A 22097-nucleotide genomic window follows, 5' to 3' on the forward strand; every position below is an offset into this window, starting at 1 on the left:
TGGAGGGAGTCACCCAGGAGGGAGCTGGCTCTCCCCCAGGGGAGATGGAGGACAGTCCCCGAGGCACAGGTGGCTCCGAGGGTGCAGAGCAGCTTGGGGGGGGGTTCCCCGCTTGCCCGTGCCGCTGGCCTTTCTCAGGCGGCGGCCACGCTGGGGCAGAGGCCCGGGTCTGGCACAGGCAGTGTGCGGCCCCGTGAGCTCTCACGAGCTCCCACGCAGCAGCAGGAAGCCACTGTGTCTCTGGGGAGGGAGCCGGGCAGGAAGAGGAAGGCTTTGGCCAACAGGCACCGTATCACGGCTGGCTCCGCGAGGACACTTCCTCAGAGCGAGCCCGCAGGCAGGTGTGTGCGCCGGGCAGGGCGGGGAAGCCCAGGCCACCAGGCCTTGTTTTTTGACCCAGTTCCCAGCATGAGAAGGGCCCGGCCCCCCTCCCGGGGCCTCTGCAGTGCAGGGGTCCTGAGGCTCACATTGGGACCACACCCGCAGGCGCAGAGACCTGCTCAGTGCAGGGAAGGGTGGCCCCCACCAGTGCCAAGTCCCAGCCGTGCCCAAACCTCACCCCGTGCCCCTGGGACAGGCACGGGGCGGGGCGCCGGCCGGTGTCTCCTCCAGGCCACGGCGGGGGCAGGGCCGTCCGCTCACCATCCACGGCTGGGGTCACAGGGCCGCGGTCCCTAAGGAGCCGGCATGATGGGCCTGCGGGCTTCCCCCAAACCCTCCCTGTGGTGTTTTCCAGAGAGGGTGCTGAAGCCACAGGGCGGCCATGGGCCACGGGCCACGGCACCAGGCACCCGTGGGACAGCTGGGCTGGGCAGGCTGACTTGTGTCTGTGTGTGTGTAACACCTGCTCCCCAGCACTGGGTGTGCGTGTGTAACACCCTCTCCCCAGCACCGGGTGTGCATGTGTGTGTGTGTAACACTCTCCCCAGCACTGGATGGCTGTGTGTGTGCAACACCCTCTCCCCGGCACCGGGTGTGTGTGTGTGTGTGTGTGTGTGTGCAACACCCTCTCCCCGGCACCAGGTGTGTGTGTGTGTGTGTGTGTGTGTAACACCCACTCCCCAGCCCCCAGCCGACCAGGATCCCCGCAGTGGCCTCCCCTGGCACGCACCTGCCCGCCCTCCAGGAGAGAGCAGGCAACGTGGCCTCAGAAAGAAACGCGTTCGTGTGTGAAAGGCATGGATGGATTTTATTTATTACCCTATATCTACAATTTAATTTGAGGTAAAATATAAGCAACACATAAAAATGCCTATTTCTGCTACCATGTAATAGAATTCTCCGTGGTGGATATTGTGGTAAAGCTACTGAAGACTACGCCACGACGCACTCCAGCGGCGCTGGCGGCCCCGCCCCGCCCCGCCGCGGCCCACGCGCGCACGCACGGAGCCCTCACGCTCCCCGCGGGGCTTCCTTTCACGGTGACAAAGAACACAGGGGCCATGAGAGACAGCCCAGGAAGAGGTTTCGTCAAATATACAGATACTAACTGTTCACCCAGCGCCGCGGAGCGCATCGCGCGGATTTCTCAAATAGAAAAACTAAGGAGTGAACTAGCACAGGAATTGTCTCCACTGCGGAAGCTGAGATGTTCCAGGAGGAGCTACCTTCGCTTGATTGGACAATCAACCCCACGGCCGCGGGCTCTGCCGGACAGGCGGACAGGCGGACAGCCGGCGGCCCGGCCCTGCCGTCTTCCCAGCATCGCTGCAAAATCCTTATAATACATTCCCGAGTAAAGCAGCCGGTCCAAATCTACAGTCACTCTGCCTTTGATTCAATTCACAGAACTGCTGAAAAAGTAGACATTTCTATCTAAAAGTAGAAAAGAAGGTTTGTATAGAAGGTATTTCTGTTATACAAGTATATTACACGGCGTGGGCGTGGGCGTGGGCGTGGGCGTGGGCAGCGACCGCTCCGCGCAGCTCCTCCGCCACGGCAGCCCGGGCTGAAACGGGAGAACAGACAGCGGGCACAGGTCAGGCCGGCCTCGGCCGCCCGGGCCCTCGCCACGCGCTTGGGAGCTGAGGCCCCGGAACGCAGACCGCGAGGCGAATCCCGGGGCCACCCGAGTCTCCGCTGGCAGAGTGCGTGGTTAAGCTCCAGGGCAGAGCCCACGCGGACAGCCCAAGTGCTGGCGGGGGGGGGGGGGGGGGGTGTGTGGACAGGGCACGGGGATCCTGTCTCTGATTCTTGCTTTAGTGCCGCCCCTCCCGCTAATAACACGGCCAAGTCCCAGCCGCCCGGAACAGGCCCAGAGGTGCAGACTGCAGGTGCCACTGCGCCCACGCCAAGACAGGCAGTGAGGACGGGGAGTCGGAAACTGCCCACCAGGGCCCACCCCCACCCCACCAGGGCCCGCCCACCCCTGGACCCACCCCCACCCCGAAACAGGCAGGCGGCTCCGGCGCGTTTACCCGAGGACTAGCAGGTCTACCACGTGGGCTCCGGCTCCTGCTTGATCTGAGAGCTTCCGTCGGCCTCTTTGACTTCTGGCAAGAACAGAAGCGCCCGATTAACCGCACCACCGACCGCGAAGACAGGACCGGCAACCACACTGGACTGTAAACGGAACGCTCCCCCAGCGCCGGAATGTGCGCACCCCGCACCCTCCCGCGGTCCTAGCAGCTTCCGGCTTTCCCAGAGGGCTCTTACCTTCCGAGGCCGGGGCCTCCAGCTGGCTGGGCTCGGCCGATTCTAAAGGCAAACACAGAGATTGAGGCCCACAGCGACCTCAGCAGTGCAGGCGAGGCAGACGGGGAGGAAGCCCCCCAGGGTCTGCACAGAAAGCCCAAGGCCCAGACGAATGTGAACCCGAGATCCCACTGACCCTCGCTCAAACCGGGCTCCCCGGAACCGCTCTGCCCCGAAAGCGAGCAGCGCCTTTTCGCGTCGCCGTGCCCCGTGCCGGTGGGCTCCTTTAACCAAGTCGTCCCGAGACACAAGAATTAACAAAGTCTCCCATTACGAGCAGGCCGTCTCACGAGCGAGCCCAGCGTACTGGCTCAGCTGGGATTTTTTAAAGCACGCTACATAAAAGGTACTTCCCAAAGTAAAAAACAAAAATTTGCAGAAGACCCCTGCATACCCATTTTGACCCAACATAATTTGGCTATTATGGGAGTTCAGTGAAAAAAATGATCCCAAGGGGCAGGTGTCGTGGCGCAGCGGGTAGAGCCACCGCCTGTGACACAGTCATCCCACGTGGGCGCCAGTTTGAGTCCCGGCTGCTCCACTTCCCATCCAGCTCCCTGTAAATGCGCCTGGGAAAGCAGCAGAGACGGCCCGGGTGCTTGGGCCCCTGGCCCAGCCTGGCCCAGCCCCGGCTGTTGTGGCCACTGGGGGAGTGAACCAGCAGAGGGAAGACCTCTCTGCCTCTCCCTCTCTGTAATTCTGCCTTCCAAATAAATAAATCTTAAAAAACAAAAAAACTAATAAGAAAAGAAGAAGGGTGGCGCTCTGCTGGTTCACTCTGCACCACGGGTACTTGGGTTTCTGACGTCAGGGCCACTCGGCATGCAGCCCGCATCAGCTTGTGTTCATGTAACGAGGCTTCCAGACCCCGGAGCTCGAGCAAGCATGCGGGGACACGCGCTCTGCCGCGTGGGGAGGGGTATGTGTGTGTGTGTGTGTGTGTGTGTCATTCACTTTGTATCACCGTGTGTGTCTGTGTGTCTCACTCACCTGTACCACCGTGTGTGTGTGTGTGTGTCTCACTCACCTTGTATCACCGAGGGTGTGTGTGTGTCTCACTCACCTGTACCACCGTGTGTGTGTGGTGTGTGTGTCTCACTCACCTTGTACCACCGTGTGTGTGTGTGTGTGTCTCACTCACCTTGTATCACCGAGGGTGTGTGTGTGTCTCACTCACCTGTACCACCGTGTGTGTGTCTCACTCACCTTGTACCACCGTGTGTGTGTGTGTGTGTGTGTCTCACTCACCTTGTATCACCGTGTGTGTGTGTGTGTGTGTCTCACTCACCTTGTACCACCGTGTGTGTGTGTGTCTCACTCACCTGTACCACCGTGTGTGTGTGTGTGTGTCTCACTCACCTTGTATCACCGGGCCTTCTGACTCATTCTGATCAACCAACTCTGGAAAGAAAGCAGACGGGGCTCAGCAGAGACCCAGTGAGCGCGCCATCCCACTGCAGAGCCGCGTTCACACCCATGCGCGCCGACACCCTAGGCCGGGTGCCCGTGCAGCCACCCCGACTCCCTGGAGACCGCCACAAGGGGAGCAGAGCACTGGCCCAACACCTGACTGAACCCCCGCAGCACGCAGACCGGCCGGCACTTAGAGGCGAAGCAGAGAACTGCGACGGGATTTCTCGGACCGACAGAAGCCCCTAGAGGACAGGGCGCGCTCTAGTCGGCAAGGCCTCCCCAGCTCCTTGCAGACAGGAGGCAGAGTCTGGAAGAAGCAACGGAAGGGCGGGCTGTGCAGCAAGCAACCTGACAGAAAACTGAACCTCAGAATGCGCAAGACGAGACAGGAAATGTGTGACAGCGGAGCAGGCGCACAGCCACGCGCTTCCCAGCCCATGGGGGCCCGCTGAGCACAGCCCCCAGAGCCCGCACACCACACCGAAGGTGACTGCCAGGGCACAACCCAGAGGACCCATCGGTCAGCGCAGATGGTTCTCACGAGCCAGAATCATTACAACTGCAGGAAGGACCGGATGGCTCGAGGAAGGAGAGGCCGAGGCTCACCCTGCAGTCTAACCACACACACCATGCTAATGTGACGAAGGCGGCTCCGGATACCACGCAAAACCACAGGGACGTTAGGGGACAGAAAGGGCACCGAACACTTGTTCACTGAATGAGACCCGAGAGCTCGGCCTGCACCAGACACTGTGTCAACACCAGGGCCACTAACACAAGTGACCGGGGCGGCACGACAACCCCCGCAGGGACCAGCACCCGGCAGCAGCAGCAAGAACGCGCCGAGGGGAGGGCAGGCAGACTGTAACGGGCAGCCAGCCAGCAGGTGAGGCTCTGCAGGGGACCGCGGCTCAGCCGCAACATCTCAGCTCCGCCTGGTTCGAGCCCCGGCTCTCCTCCCGACGCCAGCGTCCTGCTAACAGACAGACCCTGGCAGGTGGCAGTGATGCTAAGTCCTTGGGTTCCCGCCACCCACAGGGGGAGACCCGGACTGTCTTCCAGGCTCCTGGGCATTCAGACCGTGGGCAGTGAGCCAATGGATGCGAGGCGTCATTTTCTGTCTCTGCCTCTAGGATTTAAAATAGAACAAGACCGAAGCCAGAGTTCCACATTTATTAAGAGTGGAAGGGCAAACAGCGCTCTAAAACTCTCCCCGTGGGTCCCACAATGGCCGTATAGCGGCTGAAGAAGCCGAGGAGACGTCAGGTCTCTCCACCCAGGGAGTGCCTAGGAGTGGCTGCGGCTGGAGGACAACGCGGGGCCCAGACACGCACCGCAGGCTCTGCCAACACGCGGGGCTCACACTCAACACGGACACGGACACGCACACGCACACGCACACACACACACACACACACACACAGAAACACAGACACAGAGACACAGACACACAGACACAGACATGCGCCACAGGCCCTGCCTCACACTCAACACGGAAAAGGAACGGCCTCCATCAGCCTGGCGGCGGATCCGGGGTTTTGGCAAACGCTGCTTCAAGTCTTGGTCCAGCCAAGTGTTCAGAACTAGGGACCACTGCCGTTCCTCTTCTCATCTGACTGCAGTTAGATCCTTTGCCCACACCCCCGCTGAACCAGGCTCCTGTACCTCTATGTGTTCAACTCTTTTCATTTAGTGGAGCAGAGCCTTTGACTAGCACGTAAATTTAAAATGTTATCTCAAAAGCTACAAAAAAGAGACAGAGAGAAATGCAAGCCAGCCACAGGCTGTGGCTGAATCCCACCACACCGCAACCACAGCAAGGCCGCCACAACGGGGAATCCCACATGTGTGATCACAGGACAGACAGACAGACAGACTGTGGTCAAGACGCGGCCGTGCTAAAGACAGCAGATGCAACCTCCTTCCCATGGTTCAAAGAGCTCCATCGACACGAAGCAGCGAACTGTACGTTTAGATCTGGGTCCCGTTCCTAAGGTACCTCGCCATGTATAAGCAGATACTCCACAGTGGGAGAAAACCCATGGCTCGAAACACTTCGGGTTCCAAGCGTTCTGGAAAAGGAGCTCATCTGTACCCCGCGTGCAGCTCCTGCCACAGCCGAGCCGAGGCTGTGGACACACTCCCCCACCCCCCAGGGTCGCCGGCGGCTTCCCGAGATACTCACGGTTGTTAATCACGAGTCCTGGGAACGGCCTACAAAGAGAAACACTGCGTAAGGCGACACTGGTCCCACACGCATGCCGTGCGCTGACAGGGACCAGTGCCGAGGGCGGAGGGGGACCACAAGGAGGGCACGCTGAGCCTGGGGGCGCGTCCTGGTGGGAGGCAGATCTCCACCTGCCTCAGGGGAATGGCGTGCAGACCGGCCCCGGCTCAGCGGGATTTTCAGGCCGGGGGAGCTGGGACAACATGAAGGGGAGAAAACAGACTCAAAGGTGGTGGTGGTGGGGCCCTGGCGACTGCTGGGTGCTGGTGCTAAGGGGTCTTCCACTAGACCGGGGCCCTGGTGGGCAGTGCCTGCGGAGATACAGCGACAGCTGAGGTCTGGGGGGCAGCTGCCACTCACAGGGCGTGCACGAATAAACGGAGCGCTCTCCTGCCCTGGCCCCGCCCACAGACAAGGAGGCAACAGCGACTGCACTATGAGCAGCGGCCAGCGCGGGCTGCAGCCTGGGAGGCGATGTCTCACGAGGCTGCCAGGATTCTTCTGTTACAAAAACGGAGCCGATGCTGTTTCAACCGTGCAGGCCGCACCATCTGTCTCCACCATGCAACCCGACTGCGTCAGCACAGAGCGCCCACGGGCAACGTGCAAACACCGGATCCTAGTGCGTTTCGTTAAGAGTGTGGAAACGGGGACAGGCTGGCCGTGGCCCACAGGCCAAACCCTGGCCTCGAAAACCAGAGCGTTACGCAGAGCTCTGGGAGGAGGGGCTCTAACAGTTACAATAACTAACAAGGGGCCATGCTGTGGCGCAGTGGGCAAAGCACCACTTGCAGTGCCCGCAGCATCCTATATGGGAGCCGGTTCGTATCCCAGCTGCTCCACTTCCAATCCAGCTCCCTGCTAATGGTCTGGGGAAATCAACGGAAGATGGCCCAGATGCTTGGGCCCCTGCACCCACACAGGAGACTCAGAAGGAGCTCCAGGCTCCTGGCTTCTGCCTGGCACAGCCTGGGCTGTTCGGACCATCTGGGGAGTAAACCAGTGGCTCTGATTTCCAAATAAGTCAATCTTAAAAAACAAAACAACAACAACAAATCCCTTTAGGGCACTGGTTCGAGTCCAGGATGCTCCATTTCTGATTCGGCTCTTTGCTAATGGTCTAAGAAAAGCAGTGGAAGATGGCCCAAGTGTGTGGATCTCTGCCACCCACAGGGGAGATTAGGAAGAAGTTCCTGGCTCCTAGCTTCAACCTGGCTGAATCCTGGCCTTAGGGGAGTGAACTAGTGGATGGAAGATCCATCTCTTTCTTTCTTTTCTTTTCTTTTTTTTTTTTTGACAGGCAGAGTGGATAGTGAGAGAGAGAGAGACAGAGAGAAAGGTCTTGCTTTGCCATTGGTTCACCCTCCAATGGCTGCCGTGGCCGGCGTGCTGCAGCCGGCGCACTGTGCTGATCCGAAGCCAGGAGCCAGGTGCTTCTCCTGGTCTCCCATGGGGTGCAGGGCCCAAGCACTTGGGCCATCCTCCACTGCACTCCCTGGCCACAGCAGAGAGCTGGCCTGGAAGAGGGGCAACCGGGACAGAATCTGGCGCCCTGACCGGGACTAGAACCCGGTGTGCCGGCGCCACAAGGCGGAGGATTAGCCTATTGAGCCGCGGCACCAGCCTGATCCATCTCTTTCTAACTCTTGATTTTCAAATACTTAAATCTTTAAAAAGCTAAAAAATAACTAGTAAGTATCTGTGTTTGTTCCTTTGCTGCCTGGTGAACTTGATCTGACTGCACACTGAAGATGACGTGGGCCATGCCTGCGCGGATCCGTTCTCTGACTGGGCAGGGGACGCTCACCTGATGACCGTGAACTTGATGAACTCGGCAGAGTCTAGGATCCTCCGCATGGAGCTGATCTCCAGGTAGCTGGGGGCCTTGAACGACACCCCTGGCGGCATGCCGTCCACCACCACGCAGCCAGGGTTGATGGTGATCTTCCTGTAGGGGACCTTCACAGGGAAGCCCATACCGATCGCCTCACCTGCAGAGGCCAACACAAAGGCGCGGATGAGCCCAGCACCCACCCGAGGACGCATTCAGAACACACGAGCCCAGGATTTACTGCAGACACCACCCTGCCACTGACAACGGGCGGTGCACTTGAGACACAGATGTGAACCTCAAGGGCATTAACCGACACGGCATCGCTCCTCGTTCCTTACTGAGAGACCCAGCAGGAGCAGGAATACTGACTTTGTAGCTTCCCTCACCCCAGGGAGTCTCCCTGCTTAGCACAGCGCCGGCTGACGCCGCACTCACCGAACTTCCGACTGAAGAGGTCGTTCACTTGCTCCCTCAGCTGTCTGGCCTTCTCGACCTTGGACAGTCTTTCGTTATCATCGTCTGAAACGGCCGAGAGAAAACCCAGAACAAGGCCCTGTTAATTCTCTGTGCCACGCTCATCAAGCATTTCAGCCTGTGAATGGCTCGAGCTCTAAACCACCTAAAGGTGCCACAGACGGAAAGTGCTAGAACCTTAGTGCTGAGTGCTGTTACATCATCGGCTGTGTTACGCAGACTTCTTAAAGGACAGACTGGGTGAGTGACAGGGGTCATCCCAGCCAAGGGTACCACCTGCCTACAGCCCTTCCGAGAAAAACTGGAGAGGGCCGCGACCCGGCTGCCCTGGAGGGGCGCGTGCCAGCGTGCCAGGGCCAGCCCCGCCACCCACGACGGCAGGAGCGCTCGTACCTGGAATCGTCACCTGGATGATGTTCAGGTCTTCGACACCCGATGCAGTGGTGTTCACGCTGGGCGATGAGTTTATTTTTCCTTGAAACAGAAGCTAAGATTAGAAGCTGTGGAGAGCTGGTCGGAATCCCCTCCCAAGCAGGAAGCCACGTGCCCAGGGCCCAGACCACGTGGATGGGCCACGACCCACTGCAGGCGAGGGCCAGTTTTCTGCCTGGCGCATCGACAGGAGGCGTCCCAAGAGCTGGTTTTCCCCTTCCTGACGGTGCTTAGCACAGCATCGCACACACAGACACACGACCGCTCAGAGAACTACACCGCGAGCAGCTAAGACCCCTCTGCACGAGACGGCGCTGGGCAAAATGCATTCCGCTCCCCAGCAGGACACTCACGTGGCGGGCTCTTAGAGGAGGTGCTCTCCTTGATGGCAGTCTCAAACATCTCGGGCCTGCACAGGAGAAAACGCTCGTAGGCAACAGCAGAACGCTACCGCCAGAAATTCAACGGCACTGAGAAACCCGTAACGCTCTCCGAGTAAGTATCCGATTCTCAATGACGTCAGAAAGGCAGCAACACGGCCACCTACCCAGAGGAGCGCGAGTCACAGCTGAGACCTCAGTGCCGCCCACCCTCCGGCCCCTGTTCGTGGGCATCTTCTCACGCTCAGAGCGTGTCCCGAGAAGGGCGGCAGGAAGTGCCCGTGTGCAAAGCCTGGGCCACAGCCGGCCTGTGCAGGCGTGGGCACAGGGTCTCTCCCAGCAGGCAGCGGCAGAGGCCTGCCTGACAGACACACCTTCCCAGCTGGGCCCATCACCACGGCGACAGGGACTCTTCCCAGGTGACTCCAGAGCAAGCCCTACCCCCAGCAAGGAGGTCTAGGAGTGACGTCACCACGACAGCTATGCAAGCAAGCCCCCCACAGCCGGTGCACAGCAACCATCCTAGAAGGTAACATTCGGCTGGGCCAGTGCTGTGGGGCGGGGGCTAGGCTGCTGCTTGGGGTGTGGTACCCCGTATTTCAGCCCGGCCTCAACTCCTCTGCTTATGACCCACCTGCCTGCTGACGTGCCCGGGAGGCACCAGGGGGAAGGCTCAAGTTCTCGGGTTCCTGCTAACCTCAAGGGGAGCCCTGCATGGGGCTCCTGGCTCCTGGCTTCAAGCCTGCCCAGCGCTGGCTGTTGCAGCCGTGTGACTCAGTAGATGGAAGAAGTGACGCAGTAGATGGAAGAACTTACTGTCTGTTTCTCCTCTCTCTGCCTTCCAAATAAGTAAATAAATAAGTCTTAAACGCATTTCAGTTAATTTCAAATACTGAGCGTCAGTGGGTATTTTTAAATGCCAACTATTCCCATCTATTTCAATTGTTGGATGAATTCAAACATGTTCTAATAAACATGAGTGCAGGAAAAAAATTTTAAATCTTCAATCACTTGGAAAAATAAAAGGCCTCTGGAAAAACAAACCCCTGTCTCTCAGATAATATGTGAAAAACTAAAAAAAAAGAAAACAAGGATGAAGAAAAAAAAGAGGGCGGGCACTGAGCCTGTGAAGGCACTAGCTGCGATGCCCGTACCCTGGCCCTGGCTCCCGACCCCGCTACCAGCTAACGCAGGCCCTGGCAGGAGCAGTGTGGCTCCAGCAGCCGGGTGCCTGCCACCTGCGTGGGGACCTGGACTGTGCCCCTGATGCCTGGCTTCAGCTCGGCCCACCACTGCCTTTCTGGGCATTTGGGGAGTGCACTAGTGGATGGAAGGTCTGTCTCTCTCTCTTTTTCATTTTAGAAAGAAAGAAGGGATGAGTGTGTGTGTGGGGGGGGGGGGTGGCGGGAAGAGGGGAAGGGAGAGACCCCTGCTCAGATCCCAGTAGCAGTTACCAGCACCACCGACGCGTGGGTGGACGGGAGCTGTCACCCCCTACCCTGCAACCCCCTTCCCTCCCCTGTCCCTGTGCCGAGTGCTGATCGCGCAGCCTCCGCGCATGTCGGACAGTCCCAGGTCACGCACCAGCCCCTCCCGCAGGATCCCCTTACTTCTTGATGATGAACTTGATCTTGGCTTTGTTTCTCAGGATCTTCTCCAGCCTGGGGATGCCGAAAGTGGAGGGTCTCCGGAAGGGCACGCCTTCGGGCAGGCCTTCCACGTAGAAGTCTTCCGGGAAGGACTCGAACAGTGCGAAGGGCACCTTCACGGCTTGCTTCAGTCCCAGCGCCTCGCCTGCAGGCGCACAGGGGCCGTCTCAGCGCCCGCAGCACCACCCCCGGTGCTCAGAACAGGGGAAACCGCGGCATTCCCACCCGGGAAAGCGGCCCGGCGCCCGCCCCTCTACTGACAGAGCAAGACTTTAGTAACGTCCCAAAACGAACTCACCGCACTTTTCATTGAAAAGATTTTCCACTTTCTGCTTCAGGTCGGTGATCTTGGCATTCCAGGCCTCTGCACATAAACGCAGTGTCCGTCAGACTTAGCAACACGCACTCCCAGGCAGGGTGCTTCACCCGATTCTAACTCTGCATTTTTAAGCGGTGCAAAATAAAAACGCTCCATCGGCTGCTGACGCGGCTGAGCCCTGGCAGCCACCCTAGGCTTTATGCCGCTACCAGGCGGTGGCTAAGAGCAAACGCTGTCTCCTTCCAGGTCACGGAGCCTGCCCTGTGGCCGGCACGCTGTGGAGCACACGGCCCTGCCTCCGCTCTGTCCGTAAGGCAAGAGCGACAGTCACAGAGCCGCGAGGCGCTGGCATCAGACCGGAGCTCAGGCATCTCAACACCACTTGGTGCCTCTGGTCTGCCACGCAGAACGCAAGTGCCCTCACAAAACGCAGTGTCCTGACTCATCATACTAAGAACGGACCCGCACTTACCAAAGGAAAACTCTCTCCCCCGAGGCTTGAAGGGAATGTTCGAGCCGTTAGTTTGGGTGGGCGTCCGGACAGCCGAGCTCGGAGGGTTGGTGCTGTTGGGGCCTACGGAAGAGTTGCAGAAAGAGTCACGGTCCCCACGCGCCAGTCAGGCTTCCACCCTGGCTGTGGGGGCCGCTGCCAGCCTGGGCTGGAAACCAGGCCGAGTAGGGGGCGCACACGGCACTCCCAGGGCAGACACCCGCCCACAGGCCGAGGACCATTCGTTCCCGGCTGACCCGAGCCACTGGACACTGGCGCAGCATCAGTGCGCCCAGCACGCTGGCGGCCTGTGCTGGCTTCTGCACTTTCCTGCTGGCCCCTAACAGAAGCACACCCCCGGCCCCGCTGTCTCCACCTGGACGTGAACCAGCCTTCCAGGGACACGAGCCACAGCTTCGACGTCCTCACTGCAGAGGTGTTGGTAAGGCGCTGGGCTTCCACTCCAGTTAGCGTCCTACCGAGCCCCAGCACTTGAGCTTGGCGAGTAAGCTGCGCACAGACCCCTAGCTGTTAACGGCGCACACTGCTCGCCGGCTGCAGCCAGTGCCCTGTGCGATGCCGGTGCCGCGGGTGGTGGTTGTACCTGCCACACCACAGCGCCAGCCCCTAAGTCCTAGCCATCCAGCAAAGCCTAACTTAACTGCTGCTGCCACACATGGACCCCTTCCATCAAGTGTTGATGGACTCAGGGGCGGGTTCCCGTTCACCCAGAAGAACCCCAATGCACTCACAGCTAACCAGGGGCTCCTTCGGGAAAGGAAAGACACCCTCAGAACTTTCCAGAAGAGAGCAGAGAGGGGCTGAACGTGTGCACTTGAAACTGCCGGCGCCTCTGAGGGGAAAGGATGGGCGCGGTGCACACCTCTCTCCTCTCAGTGGGGAAACAGCTTCCAACCCACAAGGTCACGGCGGGAGACTATCGCCCACTCAAGATCGAGGCTGCAAATCCTCCTACACACGGGAAATGGAGGGTGCAGCGTGCCGTGCTGACGGAGACGGGAGGAAACACCAACCCCACGGCTGGCCGAGAGCGGGTGGTTCTGCATCAAGTACCTCAGCACTAAACCTGGGCACGGGACCCCACGGGTCAGCGGGAGGGGGGAGGAGGAAGGAGACGGCGGGGTGGCGCTGCTACTTACCCACTTCTTTTTAAAGGTTATTTATTTTATTTCAAAAGCAGAAAGCAGCCCAGGCTGGGCTAGGCCACAGCCAGGAACCAAGAACTGCACCTGCGTTTTCCACTGGGGAGCAGGGGCTGAAGTGCTTGAGCCCCCATCTGCTGCCCCAGGAACATCAGCAGGAGCTTAACTCGCCCCCCACCCCCACCACCGAGGCACCGCGGGCTACACCACCCCTGACCAGCACCGGCTAAACCACCCCTGACCAGCACCAACTAAACCAGCCCTAACCACCGCCGGCTAAGCCACCCCTGACCACCGCCGGCTAAGCCACCCGTGACCACCACCGGCTAAGCCACCCCTGACCACCGCTGGCTAAGCCACCCCTGACCACTGCCATGCAAATCATCTCTAAATGGTGGTCCCTGTAAAGGAGCAGAGAGCCAGAGGAGAAGAGAGCAGTACTGCACCTTGCTCTCTGCACCTGACTGTCCTAGAGGAAGAAGCACTTGGGGATTCTCCTCAGAGCAGTGCACAGCCGACCGTGGACAGCACGCTCAAGGGCTCCTCGACTTTTAGCTACAAACACCGAGACTGGGCAGAGACGGCGGCCTCACCTTCCACGGTGACCTCAATTTCAGGGACCTTCGAGTTGCTTCCGGGGCTCCGTGGTCTTTTCGGAGACTGCAAAGCTGGAAGACAAGCACACGGTAGCTTCGCACACTGCCAGGCCACAGCGGGAGAGGGCGCTGCCGCCGCCCGCAGCCCTCGGCCAGGCCCTCAGAGCAAGCTCAGCACGTGATCCTGCGCGAGCCCTGGCAAAGCTGCAGACGGCAGCACGGGAGGCCGCGGACACGTCACGGTGGACAAGAGAACGCAGCCACTACGTAAACACCATAAAAGGCACAGAGCAGCGCGGCGGGTTAACGCGTCACTTGAGACGCCGCCTCCCGCGCTGGGGTGTGGGCGTGAGTCCCGCCACTCCACTGCCGATCCAGCTCCCTACCAGCACCCCGGGAAGGTAGTGGGGGAAAGCCCAGGTGCTTGGGCCCCTGCCACCCAGGTGGGAGACCAACATGGAGCTCCAGGCTCCTGACCAATTAGGGAGTGAACCCGCAGATGGAAGCTCCCCGTCACTCTGCCTTCCAAACAAATCAATCAATCCCCCCCGCCCAATAAATAAATAAAACAAATCCATCTTAAAAACACAAACAAAAACCCAACCAACAACAACAACAACAACAAAAACACCAAAGAAATGGGGGGATGGCACTGTGGCATAGCAGGTAAAAGCTGCTGCCTACGGTGCCGGCATCCCATATGGGCGCTGGTTTGAGACCCGGCTGCTCCACTTCCAATCCAGCTCCATGCTAATACGCCTGGGAAAGCAGCAATGATGCACAAGTGCTTGGGCCCCTGCCCCTACGTCAAAGACCCAGAGGACCTGGCTCCTGGCTTCGGATCGGCCCAGCTCTGGCCATTGCAGCCATCTGGGGAGTGAAGCAGTGGATGAAGGCTCTCTCTCTGCCTCTGCCTCTCTGTAACTCTGTCTTTCAAATACATAAATAAAAATATATCTTTAAAAAAGAAAAAACAAAAATGAAGCCAAGGCCTCATGAAGGTGTTGGGCAACGCTATCTGAGGCCCGCAGGTGCAGAATGCGGCCATGCGCGGGGCACAGGGAGCAGCAGATGCACCTCTTACCTTTAGTGTTGATCTTACTCGCCATCCCGGGAGGCAGGTAGGAAACCACCAGTTCAGGCCTGCAAGGAAAACATGGCCAGCGGTCAGTGCGGCGCAGGCCTCACGCAGGCACCCCAGCCCCAGGGACTTCCATCTTTGTGGGCGGGAAACCCACCTCCCCTCCCCTGGACTATCTGATGAGGGATTTTATGAACAGTAAGTGACTCCGTTCATGAGACAGGAAATTCACACCAGTTCAGTTTCTCCAACCATGCAGCCACTGACAGCCAGTCACTGCCAACCATGACCAGGAGTGAGAGAGCAGAGAAAGAACAGCATCTGCAACAGCCACCCAAGTGTCTGGGACTCCTAGGAGACGTCCCGTCCCAGAGGCCACACAAGCGCCGCAGAACAGCAGCTGACGCACAAGGCAAGCGCAGGCGGGGACTCGCCAGGGTGCAGCTCAGAGCCCGGCCTCTCCTTCCCGCTGGAAAAGTACTCACACAGGCAGGCAATCCCATCATGCCACTTCCAGGGCAAGTCCCACTCACTTTTTCACAACAAACTTGATTTTATTACTCCCACGGACAATCCTTTCAAGTCGCGGAATTCCAAACCAGGTAGGGCTTCGAAAGGGAATTCCTTCCGGCAAGCCTTCTACATACAGGAACTCAGGGTTGGATTCGAACACAGGATATGGGACTTTCACCGCCTCTGTGAGTCCAAGAGCTTGAGCTGAAAGACAACACCACTTATGGAAGATAAAGCTGTACCCACATTCTCTCCATCTGTGCTCGCATTCCCAAGCAAGTTTTGTGCACGCTCCCTGCAACCTAGAATATCCACTCAACACTAAAGACACTTTTGCTTAGTACAATGTGCAAATCAGAAGAAGAACAAGCCTAAAAGGCAAGCATTCGTTAAGAGGACACTTTAGCACTTTAAATCAAAGGCAGGGCTGCGTTATCAAAGCACTCTCGGAACGCGAGGCAGAATGCAGTAAGGCCATCCCACACAGCAGTGGCCCCGGCCGTCCTGTGCTGCCATCTGGACGCCAAGTTTGCTATGTCAACACAGGAGCTGTGTGGGGTGCATGGGCGTTAGTGACCAGAGGCAGAGTCTTCAAGGCTCCTGATGGAAGGCACAAAATGTCAATTCCAGGAGTTAAATAATCGGATGGCAACAGCCCGAAACCCTGCTGTCACGCCCTGCTGCTTCCTCCCTCTGCCATGACAGATACATCCCACCTGGATCCCACTCCGGACAGCACTCCCGGAACCGCTGCCCCAGATCCAGGTGGAAACCAGTGGCAACACACGCGTGCCAGGCCAGCGTCGGCCAGGGCAGACGTGCAGACCACGGGAGGGGAACTCACCCCATGGCCTCCTCCCCTCCCCCATCCCGACCAGACAATCGGAATCCGAGAGGAGCAGGGTGGCGTGCTTCGTGTGAGCAGTGAGTTGGGCAGAACCAGGCCAGAACCCACGCAGGTCCTGACCCAAGAGACTCCTCGTGGACGCGGCCTTTATTTACGTGTGGCAGTAGACACGAGCACTACGTCTTACCAAACTTCAGGTTAAAGATCTCTTCCACTTGCTTGCGCAGCTTGGTGATTCTGACGTTCCAGTCCTCCTTGACTGCAAAGCAAAGACAACTCCCGTGAACACGGCTGCTGTGCGCATGCGTGCGTGCGACCGCGACCGGAGGTCCGGGCGCGCACCCTCCTTCAGCCGAACCCTGCATTCAGTGTTGCCTACAGTCAGAAGCTTGGGCGTGTGAACATGACTTCCTGAACTCGCCCTCTACCGGAAGACAGGCATGGAGATGAATGCATGCCTCGCTCGCGGTGTAACCAAAGCAGCGGCACTGAAGCACCGGTTTTCACACGCCCCTCTTGGGAGGCCTGTCAGGCTCCCACGCGGGTTCGGCGAGACCCTGCACTCGGATTTGCTCGCTACACAGCCAGCCCTTGTGTCCTGTGACGCGAAACCTCACGAGCGCACCTCTCAGGAAACACGCGGCAGGGACCAGGGAGCTGAGCGCACCCCCACCCACTCGCTGCTCGGTTTTCCAGCCCATTCCGTGCAAGGCAACCACGACCTTTCCATGTGGCCTTTAGAACGGAGTGAAAAGGCCATCAGGAGACACAGGCACGGGCGGCTTGTCGGCGGGCGGAGCTGCGGGTGCCGAGGAGGAGCAGAGTGCACGTCCCGGGGTCGCTGGCAAGGGCGGTGGGGAATGTTGGGGAAATTCTGAGACCCCCGCTGCAGGCGGGCCGCCTCGGGAATCCCCTCCTGACATGGCCTGCGCTTGGAAAGGAAGCCTGGCTCCCCTGCAGCCGGGCCCGAGCTGTCAAGTTCCTATGGATTTCTTTTCTTTTTAAAAAAGACTTAGTGACAGAAAGGGAGACACAGAGAGGCTCCAAGCACTGCCTCACTCCCCACGCGGCCCCAGCAGCCAGGGAGCTTCACCCAGTCTCCCGCTCGAGTGGCAGGGGCGCGAGCACTGGGCTGTCTTGCGCTGCTTCCCCAGGCGCGGCAGCAGGGAGACGGATGGGAAGCGTGGCAGCCGGGCCTTGAAGAGCTCTCCAGTGTGGGACGCCGGGGTCCCGAGCGGCAGCTTAACCCACGGTGCACAAGGCCAGAGCACCCTCTGGATTGCAAAGCAGCCCAAAGGCTCCTTCCAGTGTGAACCCAATCTCAGTGACTTCTCACAGAGACACCCAGACACCCCCGCTCCAGGGCCACGGGCTCTGCCACCTTGCTGCGTGGTCTCCTGCCCTGCAGCGTCCTCCACGCCCTCCACCGCATTTGCTCCTTCAGTGCGGGAAGACAGGAGCCGGGGACCCTCCCCCATCTCCCCCCTTCAAACTCTGTCACTGGGCTAACCACACCTTTTTCACGTGTGACATCCATCCATCCTTCTTTCCCTTCCTCTTTTTCCTTTTCTTTCTTTTAAGGATTTTATTTATTTGAGGGGCTGGCGCTCTGGCGCAGCAGGATAACGCCCTGGCCTGAAGCGCCAGCATCCCATATGGGTGCCAGTTCAAGTCCTGGCTGCTCCTCTTCCAATCCAGCTCTCTGCTATGGCCTGGGAAAGCAGTGGAAGATGGCCCAAGTCCTTGGGCCCCTGCACCTGGGTGCGAGACCTGGAAGACGCTTCTGGCTCCTGGCTTCGGATTGGCGCAGCTCTGGCTGTTGCGGCCAACTGGGGAGTAAACCAGCAGATGGAAGACCTTGCTCGCGCGCTCTCTCTCTCTCTCTGCCTCTCCTCTCTCTGTGTAACTCTGACTTTCAAACAAATAAATAAAACTTAAAAAAAAAGATTTTATTTATTTGAGAGGTAGAGTTACAGATAGAGGGAGAGAAAGATCTTCCTTCCATTGGTTCACTCCCTAAATGGCCGCAACGGCCGGAGCTGCACCGATCTGAAGCCAGAAACTTCTTCCCGGTCTCCCACACAGATGCACGGGCCCAGGGACTTGGGCCATCTTCTATTGTTTTCCCAGGCCATAGCAGAGAGCTGGATTGGAAGAGGAACAGCCAGAACTACAACCAGCACCCATATGGGATGCCAGCACTGCAGGTGGAGGATTAACCTACTGCGCCACAGTGCCAGCCCCATCCTTTTCTTTTTAAAAAAAAAGATGTATCTATTTCAAAGGCAGAGGTATGGAGAGAAAGAGAGAGAGATCTTCCATCCACTGGTTTGCTCCCCCAGTGGCCACAATGAGTTCAGTCTAAAGCCAGGAGCCAGGAGCTACTTCCGAGTCTCCCATGTAGGTGCAGGGGCCCAGGTACTTGGGCCATCTTCTGCTGCTTTCCCAGGCACATTAGCAGGGAGCTGGATCGGAAGTGGAGCAGCCGGGACTAGAGCCGGTGCCCATATGGAATGCTGGAGTCGCAGCCGGCAGCTTTAGCGGCTATGCTACAAGACTGGCCCCATGCCACCCATCTTTCACCAACCTGCACCCAGCATGTTTAAGGAGACTACTCTGACGGCAGTGACAAACACATTTTGCGTGTCATGGAATCGGTGACGAGCTGGCCACTGGCAGGCCATTGCACCACTGTGTCAGAACAAGAGCCACCTCCCATTCCTTCCCAAGGTCTGCTAAGAACGGCAGACACTCAAGTTCTATTCACAAGACTGGGAACTTAAAGATTCTCCTTGTGTTACAAGCCTTTGACTTATGCTTGAAGACAGCAGATCGAGTACTGCTGAGAACGGCACAACACGGCAGCTGGAATACCGCCAAGGCCTGCACGCTCTTTCAATGACGCAATGACCATGCTCAGTGTCTGCAGGAGGCACTCACATTTGTCGCGAGCCTGAACGTGAAGTCTCCCCCAAGGAGGGGCAGGCGGCTCTGGGCGATCGCCATGTCCTCACAGGGCACAGCAAGGCCCTGGGAATACCCGCCTTCTCCACACGGTCCCCTTAGCACAGGACGTGTCCCTTCCAATCTTCATCACCAACACCCTTGTTTTGCCTAAAGCAAAGGCACGCTGGGGGGCGAAGCTCTGGGTCAGTTAGACAGGGCTATGACCTTCTCCACTGCGGGCTTCCCCGGCACAGTATTTAGTATTTCCCATGCCGCCCTACGCAAAGACGGCCCTTCACGTCATCACACACAAAGAAACTCCTTGGCACGCTGCCCGGACCCTCACTAGCTGCCCCAGGCGTCCTGAAAGCTGATCCAGCACTCCTGTTTCAGGACACACAACCCTGACCGCACACGGCCCCTCAGTGCTCACGAGAGTGACCGCACACATTTAAGACACTAACAGACACTCAGGATTCACTCTTTCTTTCTTTCTTTTTTTTTTTTTTTTGACAGGCAGAGTGGACAGTGAGGGGGTTCACCCTCCAATGGCCACTGTGGCCGGCGTACCGCACTGATCCGATGGCAGGAGCCAGGTGCTTCTCCTGGTCTCCCATGCGGGTGCAGGGCCCAAGCACCTGGGCCATCCTCCACTGCCCTCCTGGGCCACAGCAGAGAGCTGGCCTGGAAGAGGGGCAACCGGGACAGAATCCGGCGCCCCGACTGGGACTAGAACCCGGTGTGCCGGCGCCGCAGGTGGAGGATTAGCCTAGTGAGCCGCAGCGCCGGCCTCACCCTCACTTTCAAACACTCATTTCCTGAAAACTTCAAACTCCCCACTGCTGGGCCTGGCCCCATGGAGCAGTGGGGTACGCTGGGCCGCAGTACTTCCACCTCTGATCCTGCTTAGCGGGCAGTGGAAGATGGCCCAAGTGCTTGGGCCCCTGCACCCATCTGGAAGACCAGGATGGAACTCCTAATCACAGCTATAGCCTGGCCCAGCCCTGGCTGCTGTGCACATCTGGGGAGTGAGCAATAGAGAGAAGGCCAATCGCCTGGTGTCCCCTTCCCTCCTTGTCACCCAGCCTTTCAAACACACACACAAACCTTGAAGAAGAAGTTAAAACAGGTCTGCAACACAGAATACAGCTATGGCTGTCCAGGCCCTGGCAGCAGAGACCTGCAGATGTACTCGCTCTTTCTGACACTACACAAAGGCAGAGAAGGGCAGGCATGGCCGGGGCACCTGTGTCCTGCACAGAGTACCCAGTACAACCCTGGCCCCCTTCTCAGTTCCAGCTCCGTGTCACCAGCAGGTGACAGCTCAAGTGTTTGGGTCCCTGCCAAGCCGGAGGGAGACCTAGAGTGAGTCGCTGGTTTCTGGTCCACCACGTCCTCTCCTGGCTACTGAGGGCATCTGGAGAGTGAACCAGCAGATGGCAGGTTAAAAAAAAAAGAGAGAGAGAAAGAGAAAGAGAGAGAGGAAAGAAAGAAGGGCTCATCAGAGCTCAAATAAAGAAGTGAAATCATTCATCCACAACTTGGGCTGCAATATTAGCGGACAGGCTGGAATCATCACACAATCTGCTGCTTTGAGAACAGGGCCCACGTGAGGAGAGCTGACAAGCCCCTTGCCCCTTGTTTGTGGCCTGATGCGGCAGCTAGTAGCCTCCGGTGGCTAGCTGGAGTTAGGATGAGCTCCAAGTATCAAATACACACCAGGCTGCTTAAATCAACTACTGAAATAACGTAGAATGAGTCATGATTATAGAATGAAATGCAAGTCCGGCTACCAGCCTGGGTGTGTTCATCTCGATAAACCAAGGAATGCCTGTAGCCAGCTCCCACAAATGACGGGGTGGCATGGCTTCATGGCTTTAAGAGAGTACAGTCTAAAAGGCCTGAGAAGCGTTGACGTGGGCTTTCCACCGAGGACTCAGGCCTCCTTACCTGGGGTATTCGTCCTCGGCTGAGTGACTTCGGTGGTGCTGTGAGTCAGAAGCTCTGGCCTGCAGCAGGAGCGCGGTTATGATTAGTGAGAGCATTCAGAACAGGACCTTTCCCACAGAGCTGTGCGCTGCCAACTACATCAACTACGCTCTATCTGTCCCTGCCCCCGGACAGCGCACCCTACTGACAGCCACACCATCTTGCATGTTTCCACGCCCTGTCACAAGCACATGCCCCAGCCAGTAGGAACCACCCCCATCACTCAGCGCTCCTTCCTTGTGACCCTACCCCTGCACCCAAATAACTTACCCTGCGGCCCTTCAACAGTGGGAATTCTCCTACAATGTGCTTTCACACCTTTAGCCACCCGGCCAACCCAGTGCGTCGGTCTCGTGTCAAGGCCTGGCAGGCCCACCTGGCGCGCCGCATTCCAGAAGGAATGGGTGAGGGGAACACGCAGGCCTATCCAACCCCACGCTCCACTGTGCGGGCACGACGGCCCAGCTGGACTGTCACCCTCACCCTCTCTCCTGGAGACGCTAACTTCACTGAACTTGTCTCTGTAGGAAGCCCTCGGGGACAGGCTCCTCTCAGGACCAGTTTTGTACATCTGGCACTTGTCTGAATGAGTATTTGTAGAATAAGTGGATCTCCACCTGACTGCTTTAACACAGAGGCAATTTTGTTTGGGGAGGGGAACAAAAGGCCCCCCTCATCCAACGAATCTTCCCACAGGAAACAGGAAACTTAGTTTTGCAGGTTATAACCTTACCTTTTGATAACAAATTTGATTCGATTGCCCACTTGGATGATCTTTTCCAGCCTCGGGATTCCGTACCAGGAGGGGCTTCTGAAGGGAATGTTCTCGGGCAGTCCTTCCACGTACAGGTCGTTGGGGTGTGCCTCAAACTTCTGGTACGGGACAGCCTTGGCCTCACTGCTGCCCAAGGCTTCCGCTGGACAGAAACCAAAGCAATTCGGGAGACTGAATGTGTGTTGCAATCATTGTAGCACAATCCAAAGCAAGGTGCATGTCAGTGAAGAAAAAACTGGAAACACTCTACAAATGTGTCACACTAACCATGGAAA

General features: G+C 58.2%; 1 protein-coding gene across 11 annotated transcripts in view; it reads right to left on the reverse strand.

Moving 5' to 3' along the window:
• Positions 1–1170: 1170 nt before the first annotated feature.
• GTF2I (general transcription factor IIi) overlaps positions 1171–22097 on the reverse strand; it is a 102877-nt gene continuing 81950 nt past the window's right edge. For all 11 annotated transcript variants that reach the window (XM_051841224.3, XM_089321980.1, XM_089321981.1 and 8 more), the window contains 18 exons: positions 21781–21964; positions 21009–21067; positions 16300–16371; positions 15286–15469; positions 14756–14814; positions 13669–13743; positions 11895–11996; positions 11402–11467; positions 11065–11248; positions 9428–9483; positions 9036–9116; positions 8604–8687; positions 8142–8325; positions 6293–6321; positions 4054–4095; positions 2656–2697; positions 2418–2492; positions 1171–1948 (listed from right to left, as the gene is read on the reverse strand). In XM_051841224.3, coding sequence (XP_051697184.1) covers positions 2434–2492; positions 2656–2697; positions 4054–4095; positions 6293–6321; positions 8142–8325; positions 8604–8687; positions 9036–9116; positions 9428–9483; positions 11065–11248; positions 11402–11467; positions 11895–11996; positions 13669–13743; positions 14756–14814; positions 15286–15469; positions 16300–16371; positions 21009–21067; positions 21781–21964 — 1562 coding nt within the window. In that variant the 3' untranslated portion in view covers positions 1171–1948; positions 2418–2433. The remainder of the gene's footprint in view (positions 1949–2417; positions 2493–2655; positions 2698–4053; positions 4096–6292; positions 6322–8141; positions 8326–8603; positions 8688–9035; positions 9117–9427; positions 9484–11064; positions 11249–11401; positions 11468–11894; positions 11997–13668; positions 13744–14755; positions 14815–15285; positions 15470–16299; positions 16372–21008; positions 21068–21780; positions 21965–22097) is intronic.

Source organism: Oryctolagus cuniculus, chromosome 19 (assembly GCF_051225735.1).
Source record: "Oryctolagus cuniculus isolate XC-2025 breed Fujian yellow rabbit chromosome 19, ASM5122573v1, whole genome shotgun sequence".
NCBI lineage: Eukaryota > Metazoa > Chordata > Mammalia > Lagomorpha > Leporidae > Oryctolagus > Oryctolagus cuniculus.